The sequence below is a fragment of the Mixophyes fleayi genome, chromosome 3, assembly GCF_038048845.1.
Source record: "Mixophyes fleayi isolate aMixFle1 chromosome 3, aMixFle1.hap1, whole genome shotgun sequence".
Classification (NCBI taxonomy): Eukaryota; Metazoa; Chordata; class Amphibia; order Anura; family Limnodynastidae; genus Mixophyes; species Mixophyes fleayi.
Window position 1 is genome coordinate 250,285,964 of NC_134404.1, and position 14,263 is coordinate 250,300,226.

At 41.3% G+C, this 14,263-nt stretch overlaps 1 protein-coding gene across 6 annotated transcripts in view; it reads right to left on the reverse strand.

Annotated features, from left to right (window-relative positions):
- The window catches only part of TIAM2 (TIAM Rac1 associated GEF 2), a 324,497-nt gene that overhangs the window by 37,368 nt on the left and 272,866 nt on the right, over window positions 1–14,263 (reverse strand). Inside the window, exon 1 of one of the 6 annotated variants that reach the window (XM_075203394.1) lies at window positions 850–1,017. The exons of the other annotated variants lie outside the window; for them this stretch is intronic. Within the exon in view, the coding sequence (XP_075059495.1) occupies window positions 850–972 (123 nt within the window). The 5' untranslated portion in view covers window positions 973–1,017. Of the gene's footprint in view, window positions 1–849; window positions 1,018–14,263 lie in introns of those variants that run through there. 6 annotated transcript variants of the gene reach the window in all.

Below are 14,263 nucleotides of genomic sequence, written 5' to 3' on the forward strand. Positions count from 1 at the left end.
GCATGCAGACCTCTTAACCTTCACATGCTTTATTGTCAGATTTTTTTGTTGTAGCTTGTAACACATATCTTTATCTAGTTTGCATTCAGTCTTTCTAATTTAAGACCAATGCAGGTGGCAAGTTTTTATAGTAGAAGCTAGCAAAATATACAATAACAAATTGACTTAACTTGGTATTTTTAACGATTAGGTAAATTTTTTAACACAGTGTGTTGCAAAATGTGTTTAAGAAAGCATTTAACCTAAAATGTTTTTTTTTGTGGTAACAAAAATAAATTACAAAATATTCCATCAAAAGTACTTCACACTCCTAAAGTTTCTACACCTTTCCAGTTGTTAACAAAAAGTGTAGGAATAAAGTATTTAACGAATAGGTAACATCTATATGTTAAAACAATGTGTTGATTCTATTTGTTGTGGATATTCTTGTTTATGTAGTGGGGTAATGTTTAATCCATTGATGGGGCATTAGAAACATTCATTAAAATGTATACTATAAGAACAATTAATTCTTATAAAGATGGAAATTTGTTTTAAGAAATAAATAAAAATCATGCTAGAGACACTAATATTCCGAATGACCCAATTTAGAGAAGAACATTTAAACTAACCTTACAAAAGACTTAAGGAGACTGGTTATGAAGTACTCTAATTTTTGTCAATGCAGTGCAATTGCAATATGTATTGTAAATAACATCTCTATTACTACATGATGTCTCTTGAATGCAATATTTTCATAAATCAAGAATTTCCACATGTTGATAGTAAGCAGCATGCATTTACAGCCATAGTAATTTTGATATTAATTACACAACATAGTATTTTGCACCTAAACACCTCTTACCATACCGGAAAACAAAATTCTGGATCATCCGTACAGCTAAAGCAGGAGGAAACATCTCGGAGTGCGGTCTTCAAGGCAAACTTCATTGCTAAAATAGCCAATTGTATAGGGAGGAATTTTTCCTCCATTTCATCCAAAGAAAATATATCCACAATATGAATTGCTTTTGATGTTCCCTTGCACAGACATAGCAAATATCAGTACTCTATAGTACAGTTAATCCAGATTAGACAAGAACAGAGTGTGTAAGGAAGGACCCCTCCTGAATTGTACGGTTATGAGTACTACTTAATCCAGGATTATATGCTTGACGTCGACCATATGTCAACTTGAATTTGTTTGTGGACTCCCTCCTTGTCATCATCATTAACATGCTTCAGCAATAATGTCATGTTTTCCACATACATTTTGAAGAATGTCAACTGAAAAATTTAGCAAAGTGTATGGAGAGATGTATAGGTACTACTGTTAAAAACTTGGAACAGCTCAATAAATGGACGACTGAATTTAGTACACACACACACATATATATATATATATATATATATATATATATATATATATATATATATATATATATATATATATATATATATATATATATATATATACATACATACTGCGTGGTGAGTGGACCTAACAGATATACACACACACAGATATACACACAAACACACACATACGCATAGACACACACAGATATACACACAAACACACACATATTTATATATATATATATATATACATATATACACACACACACAGATATACACACACACAGATATACACACACACAGATATACACACACACAGATATACACACGCTATTGATTTTCAACAGTTTTCCACCTCTCTCCAACACCTTCTCTCCCCAATTTCTACTTTCTCCTCCCCTGATCGGGCAGTACCCCATTTACATCAAACCCTATCAACTGCCCTGGATCAAGTGGCTCCAGCGACACTTATTATTATAACTTTTTATTTATAGGGCGCCACAAAGTATCCATAGCGCCGTACAAGGACAAACAATGGCACAGTACAAGGTGAAACAGCACAATACAAGTAACAGTAAGCACTATAACTCTGCGGGCTCAGGCACAGCATGACAGAGAGGGAGGGGAAAAGTGAGTATAGGCAGGTAACTATGGCCCAAGAGGGTGGGCACGGATGACAGGTTGAGAGTCACTGAGGGGAGCGGAGAGAAGCAAGAGGAGACAGAGGGCAGAGGGACTGAGAGGAGGTGAGCTGAGTAGCTGGAGAGCGCAGTTAAAAGTGATGGAAACAGAAGGTAGGAGAGCCCTGCTCAAAGGAGCGAACAATCTAAAGGGAGGGGAAGACAGACAGACACATGGATGAGACGGAGAGACGGGAGAAACGGAGACGGAGTTGAGGAAGGGGGAGAAGGGAAGAAGGGATGAGAAAGAGAGGTAGCCGACCGGTGGGAGTTTAGGCATGAGACTGGAAGGCTTTAAGGAAAAGGTGGGTTTTTAATGTTCGTTTGAAAGAGGACAGATTAGGGGGAAGTTCTGATGGAGCGGGGGACACTACATACTTCGCGTAGAATTCGTTGCCAACCGTGGCACACAACAGTAACACGAACTCTACAAAAACTCTCTCGTAAAGCAGAACGTCACTGGTGTAAATCTTGTGCCTCTAATGATTTCATCACGTATACTGATATCTACCACTCCTACAGAAATTCTCTGGACACTGCTAAACAAGCTTACTTCCAATCTCTCATCTATGCTCAGGCTTAACACATTTAACTCTCTTCTGAATCCTCCTGCCCCAAATCCTCCAACTATCATCAGTGCACAGGATCTTGCTTCATATTTCAAGGACAAAATTGATAAGATCAGGCTTGAAATGGTATCTCCCTTGACAAGCAATCTGCTCAATTCCTTTGTAGCACCCTCTGACACTCTTCATTTGATCCCACAAATGAAGAGGAAGTTTCTACTCTCTTCTCATCTTCCTACTCTACCTCCTGTCCTCTTGATCCCATTCCCTCACAAATTGGTATGTCCCTGTCTCCTGTGCTCATTCCCCCTCTAACTAAAATCTGTAATCTATCTCTTTCTACTGGTATTTTTCCATCACTATTCAAGCATGCAGTGATTACTCCCATTTTTAAAAAGCAGAATTCTGACCCTTACTCTCATAAATTACTGCCCCATCTCCCATGCCCCTCCAAGCTTCTCTAGAGAATTGCCTACACCCGCCTCACACACTTTCTTACAGCAAACAACCTATTGGATCCTCTTCAGTCATGCTTTCGCTCTCAACACTCCAGAGACTGCGCTGACCAAAGTTGTCAATGATTTGATCACAGCAAAAAATAATAACCAATACTCTCTTCTAATTCTCATGGATCTTTCTGCTGCATTTGACACTGTTGACCACTCTCTCCTCATACAAACGCTACAATCCCTAGGTCTTGAAGGCACTGTCCTATCCTGGTTCTCATCCTATCTTATCACTCTTTCAGTGTTAATTTCTCTGGATCTACCTCTGCTCCGCTTCCTTTATCAGTTGGAGTTCCACGAGGCTCAGTCCTAGGTCCTCTGCTATTCTCTATCTACACTACTTCTCTTGGAAAACTAATAAGCTCCTTTGGATTTCAGTATCATCTCTATGTGGATGATACACAAATTTATCTATCCTCTCCTGATCTTTCACCATCTGTGTTGTCTCGCGTTACTGACTGTCTTTCTGCCATTTCATCTTGGATGTCTTCTCACCAACTCAAACTTTCAAAAACTAAATAATATTCCCTCCCAAAAACAGAAGCTTCCTGCCTGACATTTCTATTTCTGTTGATAACATGACCATAAATTCCACCCCGCAAGCTCGTTGCCTAGGTGTAATCCTTGATTCACAAATGTCATTTATTCCCCACATCAACTCTATATCTAAATCATGTTACATACACCTAAAGAACATTTCCAGAATACGCACATATCTGACACAAGACACTGCAAAAACATTAGTTCATGCACTCATTATCTCCCGCATCGACTATTGCAATTCCCTCCTTACTGGTCTTCCCAAAGTGAGACTTGAACCCCTACAATCTATTTTGCACGCAGCGACTAGATTGATTTTCCTTACAAACCGTTATTCCTCTGCTGAGCCACTGTCAGTCTCTACATTGGCTGCCTGTATTTCAACGAATACAATATAAAATTCTTCTACTAACATACAAGGCCATCAACAAAATTGCACCGATATACATTTCCTCACTTGTCTCAAAATATCTCCCTACTCGACACCTCCATTCTGCACAAGATCTACGTCTCTCCACTCATCACATCCTCCCATTCTCGGTTACAGGATTTTTTCCGGACTGCACCCACTTTGTGGAATTCCCTCCCACGCACAGTAAGACTTTCCTCTAGTCTTCATACCTTCAAGCGTTCACTGAAAACCCACCTCTTCAGACAAGGTTATGATATTCCACAACCACCATCTTAATTTCCCTAGATTACCCTATTACCATCCTCTACATTGCTAACGCAAAACAACAACCTTCTGACCAACATTGCAACACACATAGCCCACTCAGTACTTTTACCTTTGCAGTCTGGCTGGTCCATTGTGCAATATGATGTAGCACATGCCCTTGTGTTTCTAACTCCCATTGTCCTTTAGATTGCAAGCTTTCGAGCAGGGTTCTCTTACCTCTGTCTGTATGTATTACCCAGTATTGTCTTATTAATGTTTGTTCCCAATTGTAAAGCGCTACGGAATTTGCTGGCGCTATAGATGATTGATGATGATGATGATGATGATCACACACCAGAGATGCTCAGGCTCGGTTCCCCGAGAACTGAACACGTCCGAAATGCGCAGATCCGAGTAACGAGCCGCGCCAGCTCAGTACTTTTGTGCGCCCTCTGAATTGAAAACTAGGCAAAACGTCATTGTTACGTCGTTGGATCTCAAGATTTTTGAATTCTATAAGTACCGCCCTCCACGGCGATTGAGTGCCATTTCACAGAGGGACACAGAAGGGGTAGTACAGTTCTTGGTAATCTGTAGAGCAGTTGGGCAGCGTCATAGGTAGAATAGAAAGAGGAGGGGTAGCAGTGTTCTTCAAAGTCTACAGTGACATTCAGGAGAGCTCCATTGCTAATTGTCATTGCTAAAATACCAATACTAGAGCTGGCAGTCTTGGTCTAAATATGCAGTCACATTGTACTGTGTTATCAAAATGGATTTACAGCAATACACAGAAGACCAAAGCTTTATTGAGACAGACACAAATATAGGGAAGGGTGCATAAATTAAGGCAAGACATTCAACAAAACTTCAAACAGTGATTTGGGAATGGGTTGGAGGAGTTAAGGGAGGGGGAGACACAAGCCCAAGGTTTTATTTAATAAAAAGACACATAGGGGGAGAAGAAGAGGGAGGCAGAAAATCAATCATCTTCCTCAGGACTGTCAATGGTGTTATAGTTTCTTAGTAGGCTGTGGATCAGCCTGCGACAGTCCTGGATGGTCATCTACTCCCTTTTCAAGATGAGGCGATTTCTGGCAAGCCAAATAGCATCCTTAAAGCAGTTCATAAGGCGCCAGGCCTCCTGGATTGCCCCAATGATGGGGGTCCCAGGAAATAATCCATAAAATACTGAATGGTATGAAAGGCATTTTCTGGGAACACTGTCCTCAAGTTCATGTTCCAAGGCATCCAACAGTGCCGGGGCAGTCCAAAAAAATACGCTGTGGTGTTTCCCTTCTGGTGATGCAGAAGGGGCAGTGTATATATTGACACAGGTTCCTGGAGTGCATGAATGTCCTGAGAGGCAGACTCTACTGGATAGCCATCCATGCAATGTCTGTGTCCATCAGCCTCTTAAGGGCCACATTCTCCCACACGTGTTTTGCTGTTGCAGCGGGGAGCCCTGGAACAGACTCCATAATGTCTTTAGCTCTGATGAGCTTGTGGATAGTTTTTGGCTTCCACAAGTCTGTATTAAGTCCCTCCAGATGGTGCTCCGTCACAAATTGTCCAACATTCATGTAAAACCAAGGTGTAGTGCAGTTGCAAGGGAAGAAGCTGTCCAACTTGTCCCAACCAAGGGTCCTCCAAAGAGGAGGAAAAAGCGAGACATGGACTTCCCAGCAGAGCAAGTGTTCTTTTCAATAAGAGTTCTGTGAATGCAGTTGCAGACAAAAAAGGTTCGCAGCATGGTGAGGATATCCGGGATCCCTTTCCCACCTTTGAGGGTCTCCTTGCACATGACCGCCCGCTTCAGTCTGTCCATGTATTAGCTGTAGAATTACCACAGTCTAAGGAACAGGTGGAGCGATGAAATGAATCATAATGGATTTCACGATCCAAGAAAAACTCCATCTTGCACCACTTTTCTTTACTGACACTGCTGTGTGGCAATGTTTCCTAGATGTGCTTGACTGCAAATGTCTGGAAAATTGAGAATTATACTCACCATTAATTTCCTTTCCTTGAAATACTCCTGGACAGCCCTTACAATGGGTTAATCCCTAATCAGCTAGTGTAGACAGGAAGAATTTTGTCCCACCTGGCTCCTATATAAGGTAGCTCCTCCTCTTCCTCAGTGTCTTTCATAACTTCCCAAGCCATCCTATAACATAACTGTCAGAACAAGGGTGGGTAAATATAGGGATGATATGGAGTATTTCAAGGAAAGGAAATTAACAGTAAGTGTAATTCTCAATTTTCCTTACTCTACTCCATGGCAGCCCTTACAATGGGATATACCAAAGCAGTACCATAATCGGGAGGGCAATAAAACCAACACCTTAAGGTCAAACAGAAAATTTATTTACAGCGCTTGCTGGAGAATCTTTCTCCCAAACTGTGTTTCCTTAGAGACTGAAACATCAAGAAGATAATGCTTAGAGAAAGTGTGCATCGGCGACCATCCGGCAGCCTTACAGATGTTGTTTGCCGATGCATGGGTTCTATGTGCCCAGGAGGTCTACCGCCCTAGTTGAATGCGCCTTCAGTATCCTAGGTACTTCACGCCCTTTTCCCCCTGTAGGCATGTGCAATCACTTCTCTGATCCACTTTGCCACTTTGTATGGTTGGATGGGGCATGTCCTTTACGAGGACCTTCAGGAAGTCCAAATAGTTGCTTTGCCTTATAAGATTTTTTGTCTTGATAATGTAAGCAGATATAGCTCTCATCACATCTAGAGTATGGAGACGTGTTTCGTCACTATTAGTGGGATGAGGTTAGAGAGATGGCAGAATCAATTCTTGATTGATGTGTAAGGAAGATTCAACGTTGGGTAGATACTCCGGATTCGTCCTCAAAATTACTTTATCTTCATAGATATTCAGGAAGGGTTCTTCACACCATAACGCATGTATGTCCCCTATTTAACGAGCCAAAGTGATTGCCACCAGAAGAGCACCTTCAGAGTCAGCCACCTGAGATATATGTCTTGCAAGGGTTCAAAAGAATAAGCTGTTAAGGCGTCCAACACAATATTAAGGTCCCAAGGGGCTAAGAATGGTTTCAGCCTCGGTAGTAAGCTCTTCAGTGCCTGAAAAAACTGGAAGATGAGACCTCGAGATGATAGCTTGATATCAAGAAGGATGCTAAGAGCAAATACTTGCACCTTTAACGTAGCGGGTGCTAGTCCTTTAACAAAACCATGTTTGAGAAAATATAACACATCCGGCACACTGGCAGACATGGAATCCTTCACCATGTCCCTTGCCCAACAAATACATTTTCCAAATTCTGTAATAAATCAAAGGAATTCTTCTTCCTGGCCTGAATTAGAATGTCTATTACTTCATTTGAGACCCCTTTGGATTTCAGTAATTGCCTCTTCGTTTCCACGTCATCAAACTCAGGGAGTTTGAATTTGGATGTAAAACTGGACCCTGATGTATGAGGTCTGGCCTGACCAGTAACGGCCATGGATGTCCCAGCAACATTCTCTGTGCTACAGCGAACCAGGGATGCCTCGATTATGCCAGGAGGACTGCTATCACCTCCACCTTCTCTTTCCTTATTTTCCCGAGTACCTGAGGGATGAATGGAAAGGGAGGAAACACATACCCCAGTTTGAAGTTCCACTTCATTGACGGGGCATCTATCCCTAGGGCCCTGTTGTCTCTCTTACAAAAGTAGAAGAGGGGTACCTTGGCATTGCTTCCTGTGGCCATCAGGTCTATCTGTGGTGTTCCAAATCTGCGTTGCAGAAGTTGAAAAACTTCTTTGTGCCTATCCCCTCACCTGGGTGGACTTGGTGTCTGCTTAAGTAGTCTGCCACTACGTTATCTTTGCCTGCTACGTGAAGGGCTGAGAGAGATTTCAGGTTCGCCTCTGCCTATTCCATTAATGCAGTTATTTCGGCCAACATTGCCCTGCTCTTGGTACCACCTTGCTTGTTTATGAAGGCTACCACAGTCCTGTTGTCTGAGAACATTCATATATGCTTGGTTCGTAGGTAGGGCTGGAAGTACTGGGTTCGCACGCCAGACCGCTCTCATCTCCAAGATGTTTACTTGAAGAAATCTCTCTTCGTCTCGCCAAGTGCCCTGTGTGACCATAGCTTGCATGTGAGCACCCCAGTCTACTGAACTGGCATCTGTGGCAAGGACACGCCAGTCTGGTTCCGAGAGAGTCACACCTTGCTTTCGCAGGCCTGGGAGCTGCCACCAACGTAAGGACAGTCTTGCCGGTCTTGAGAGATTGACTTTGGAGCCTAGAGACCCCTCTGTACGATCCTATTGCGCAAAGAGGTCTGCTTGAAGATCTCTCATATACCATCTTGCCCAAGGGAGGATTCCTGCTGTTGAGGAAAACGTTCCTAGAAGGCACAGACATGTTCGTGCTGACACACAAGGTTGAATTTGAACTTGGTGCGCTAAGGACTGGATTTTGTCCGTCCTTTCTTGAGAGAGGCAGACTGTCTGTTCTTGTATTTATTTGCACTCCTAGAAACACAAGCTGTTGTGACGGTGTCAGATGGCTTTTTGATACATTGACCAACTAACCGGGCTGTCATAGAAACTGGATTACTTGGGCTGTAACCTCCAAGGCTTTGACTTTGCCGAAATTAGAATATCGTCCAGATATGGCCACAAAGTCACTCCTCTTTCCCTGAGTGCCGCTATGAGAACTATAAGGACCTTGGTGAATGTTCTTGGAGAAAATCCAAGAAACTGCTTGTGATGGTGTAAATGGAATATGGAAATATGCATAATTTAAGTCTATTGCCGTCAGAAGATCTCCTATTTCCACTGCCTTGAGAATTGTGTTGACAGATTCCATCCGGAAAATGTTTTGCTCGTGCATAGCAGTTGAGAGACCTTAAATTTAGCACTGTCCTGAATGCACCCGATGGTTTCTGGACGAGGAATAGTCTGGTATAGAACCCCATGTTTTCCCGACTTGACAGTACTGGCACGATAGCTTTTGTTTTCACCAGGCCTCTTAGGTTTTCCTGCAATGCCTGCTGTTCTAGGAAGGACGAAGGACTTCTTGACTGAATAAACTTGTTTCCTACAGGGTAGGTATGGAATTCTATGGCATAGCCCTTGGTAAATATCTCCTGGACCCACTCGTCTTGTGTGGTCTGAATCCAAACTTTTGCATAGCATGATATCCTGCTGCCCACTGGAGCTAGTGGAGACTGGATCTGTAGATAGTCATTGGGATCTTTGCTGGCCTTGTTTCCCCCTTTTTGGTCTGACGGCCGAAAGGACTGTCTTGCCATATTATCCTGATGCCTAGAATATGGTCTCCCTGGCCTATAGCCACGGGCCTCCTTGAACTGTTGTTTTGGAGAATAAGAGAAAACGTTTCACCTTTCTGTCCTGTAGTAGACGATTGGCATTGCCACTTGCAAGTCTCTGCATTAGATTATCCAGTTTTTCACCAAACAAGAAACTGCCTTCATATGGAAGTGTTGGACAGCTTTTAGATTGATGATCTGCTGCCCACGGACGTAGCCAGAGCGCCCTTCTTGCTACAACCGCCGAGGTCATGCTCCTGGAAGAAAAAAACAATCGTATCCAACAAAGAGGCAGACTTGTCCGCCACTTGCCCTGCTGGTGCTGTCCTCCACACAGCCAGCTCAGAGGAAAGCCAGAAAAACCTCCAGGTAAGCCCTCTCGAATAAAATAAAAATTAAAACAAACACTCACCACACTACCTGTCCTATACACTGCTGAGACAGGAAGAAAAGACACAGAGGAAGAGGAGAAGCTACCTTATATAGGAGCCAGGTGGGACAAAATTCTTCCTGTCAACACTAGCTGATTAGGGATTAACCCAGTGTAATGGCTGCCATGGAGTAGGGAAAGGAAATTAGTTACTGAGGTTAATAATAATGTAGGAACAACAAAAAAAAAAAAAAAGCAAAATTATGTGATTGTAGCATATTTTAGCAAGTGTTCAAAAAAATACAGATCCAAAACCAAAACACACGAGGGCGATTTTGCCAAAACACAAAGTTGATCCAGATCCAAAACCAGAACACGGAGATCAGTGAGCATCTCTAATATACACACACACACTAATATATATATATATATATAATATAAATGCTTAGTGGCGTGTGTTAGTCTGTCTGTCGGTGTGTGGAAAAAATAAAACCAAGCTGCAGCGCCACCTGCTGGGCGGAGTTATACACTGACCTACTAAATTCTTAGTGTGTGTGGGAAAAAAAATTCAGAAAGGGCTGAAATTTGGTATACGAAGATGTTTTTAATTTGTTAATTTAATTTGTTAATTGTTAAAAGTGTTTATAAAGATTTAAAAAAAATATATATATATTTCTTGAAGGAGAAGTGACAGTTGGGAGTGGTTGGTGGTTGCCGGGGGTGACAGTGGGGAGTGGTTGGTGGTTGCCGGGGGTGACAGAGCGAGAGGAGTGTGATACTCAGGACCGCTGAGAGAGATCCCTGTGTCTGGATAGACATGGCGATGAAAATGAAGGATGAGGTGATGGAGAAGAATAATGAGGTGGTGACATGTGGACAAAACCACGTTAAAAAAGGACGCTTACGTCGGGAAGTAACGCTCTTCCCCTGAGGAGGCCTGTGCTATGGCCCAAATGCATGACAAGAACCTTTTTAACACCTTAAGTAGCTTGATTTGACTAGAATGCATGAGTATCATGCACGGGTTAATATATATATATATATTCATTTTTGAGTATGTCTGAAAATCTGGGTGATGACCACCATCAGCTCCGTTGTGCACCATCATAATGAAATGTTAAAGATTTATAAATATGCAAGGTATTCATCACAATTTATCTGTTGCAAATACTCATTAAATGATCAGCACACTGTTGATTCTGTTTGTGCTGCAGTATCACCAGGAGTTTTAATTCTGAAAAATGTGTTACTCCAAACTCTAGATATTCAGGGGCAAAACGGAAGACATTAGTTGGTAATTCTGCTGTAAGTGCATCCACTGTTTTGTTCTTAACATCTATTTATACATAAATCTCATTACACAGTGTTTGCCTTCTCTTTGTATTTTATTCAGGTTATAAACAAAAAGTCAGAAGAGAAGTTTAGTTTTTTCATTAAGGTTATGCTACTTTTATTTCCCTGGGGCTGCACTGATTGCTTGTTGCTACTGTACTGCACCTGGTGTATTGTAAGATTCATTCACTTTGTGTTTCAAGCTTGGTTGTTTATGTAACATGAAGAGGTGTTAAATATATTAGATGCACTACAATGCATTTGGAGCGATTATCATTTTGTTTATACTAATAAGCATGGGAGAAGGGGCAAAGGTAATTGAAACATTTAAACTCAACAGAGACCAAAGGGCTGTGAATGTGGAAATCAGACACAAATAAGGTTCAGACTGAGTTAATCCAAACTGGTTACCAATGTCTTCACTTTACAGTGTACATCTATCCAAGACATAACATTCCCCAAAAATACTGGGGCAATACTACTGGTATGATCTGCTTTGTAAATAATCAGCAAGATCGTAATATTAACAAACATTTTCATACATTATTTTATAGTAACTCAATCATACAAAGAGAAGAATCAAGTTAGTTATGCTTCTCAGACCATATTTTTAATAATTTCAGGAAGACAACATTGACCATTTCACAATTATGAACTATAACTGGAATGGCTACATCTTTGACAGTCCGTTAAATGTAAAGTGGCAGGTTTAATGACAGGACGATAAGCCAATCTGGTCTCTAGATAGTAATAACTAAATAGATGTGACCAATTGCTTTGTTCCACTCCTATAAAAATAAATTACAGGTCATGGTCTGGTGCTAATTATTTTGCCTGTAACTCCAAGTCTACTTAAAGTAGGTATTTATTTTATTTTTGGTAGTTCTGTAAATTTCCTACCTTGACGTCACATACAGAACTTTTTTCCTGGTTTTGTTACTAATTATTACCAAGGGCAAGCAATTAATTTTCAAAAAAGCAGGGGGATTGTTCTGCCTTCTTTTTGGCAACATGCTGCAATATCATCCAGTGACACAATATTTCATGTGTTTTCCTCTACTTTGTAGGGAAAGGATAAAGCCAGAGCTTATACGTAATATGTAATGGTCATATAATGTACAGACTGCAGATTTATGGATTTTGCTTTACCATTAAGGCTTTTTGGCCTATTACAGATCACATTTGTGCACAGATCACATGGGCGCGATTATAGTGATTTGTGATGGAAATTGGAGTGAAAAAAAATACACTTAATTCTTAATTACAGAGCTGCAGATAAATAGGGGTCAAGCAAACCATATATTCTGTTATTACTTTGTATAGGACATTTCTAATTTTTGGGGCTATCCTACATGTTCTAATTAAGCTACATAATCTCATGCTACGACAAAGAGCAAAACATCATCGGCAAACAAAAAGATTATGCAAGATATATTTGACAGTGACACCAGAGAACAGATGTGAGGATCTAATGGCAAGGGGTTCCATCGCCAGGATAAATATGAATGGGGACAAGGGACAATCTTGTCGAGTTCCGTTTGTAATCATAAATTTATCCAACAGGAATTCGTTGCTAAACACCTTAGCTATTGGGTTGAAATATAGGGCCGAAATGGTTTCCAAAAATACACCCTGGAATCTAAACCGGAAATGGGCCTCTTCCATGTAGCCCCAATGTAATCTGCCTTCTCTGCATCAAGAGAGAGGACTAAGTTCAGAATGAACCTCTGAGAACCATTGTATAATATTAAGCACTCTTCGCCTATTATCTGAGGCCTGACGCCCTCAAACAAATCCCACTCGGTCTAGGTGAATCAGACTCAGGAGAAGCCAGTTGAATCAATTTGCTATCAATTTAGCATATATTTTAATATCTGAATTCAGAAAGGCAATTGGCCTATAATTGAGACAAGATGCTGGGTCATTCCCCGCTTTGGGTATGGTAACACTTGAGATTTTAACATCTTAGCGGAAAATGTCCCTTATGTGGTCCCCACGTTAACAAGTTGCTCCAATATTGGGAGGAGATCCTCCGGGAACGTAGCATAAAAGCCATTGGAATAGCCATCAGGACCTGGGACTTTGTCCCTTGGGAGGTTTTTAACTATGATCTGGATTTCGGCTTGGGACCAGGGGACAGATAAGGATTCCGAAGTCTCCGGCTCTACTTTAGGGATATGTAATCTACTTAGGAAACCAACTATGTCTGATGGAGTTGATTGATGTGTTAAACTATCATTTTTCAAATGATAGAGTTTAGCATAGCACTGAGCAAACATATTAGCTATAGTTTTAGGGTTAGAAACTTTTTGTCCCATTTCATCCACCAGATGTTGAATTCTGTATTTAGCACGTTGACCCCTACACTTTCTAGCTAAAAGCTTCCCTGCGACATAGAAATTTTGCCTAAGGTTGGTCATTTTTCAATTCAGTATAGGGGCGCTCCTTATTTTGGGATTCTAGGGTTTGGAGTTTTAATTCTAACTCAGTTTTGGTAGTGTGCATTGGCTCTTTGTAGACGGGATCCTGTCCGAATAGTCACACCTTTTAAAACTGCATTCAAAGCGCACCAGAAATAAAAAAAATTAGTGTCCTCTGGGGAATTGTTTTGACAATATTGATGAAGAGCAATAGGTATGTCGGCATACGCCAGGGCCTAGGAGGTTCATATGCGCTCTCTCTATGCCATATCCACTAAATTGGAGCGTGATCAGACCAATACATTGGTAAGATTTTAATTTATTTAGTGGCCTGTAGTGCCCACTTATCGGTGAGGGAGAGGTCTATGCGGGAATATGAATTATGGACTGAAGAGTAATAGGTGTAGTCCCTGCCACTCGGTTCTGAGGTTCCCTAGAAATCGTACAGGTTGTATTCTGCCAGTAATTTAGAGAAAGCTAATGAGGGTCCTGGTATAACAGGAAGGGTGGGGGCATGGGGAGAAGATGGAGAAGGGGAGCATTTATCTAGTCTAG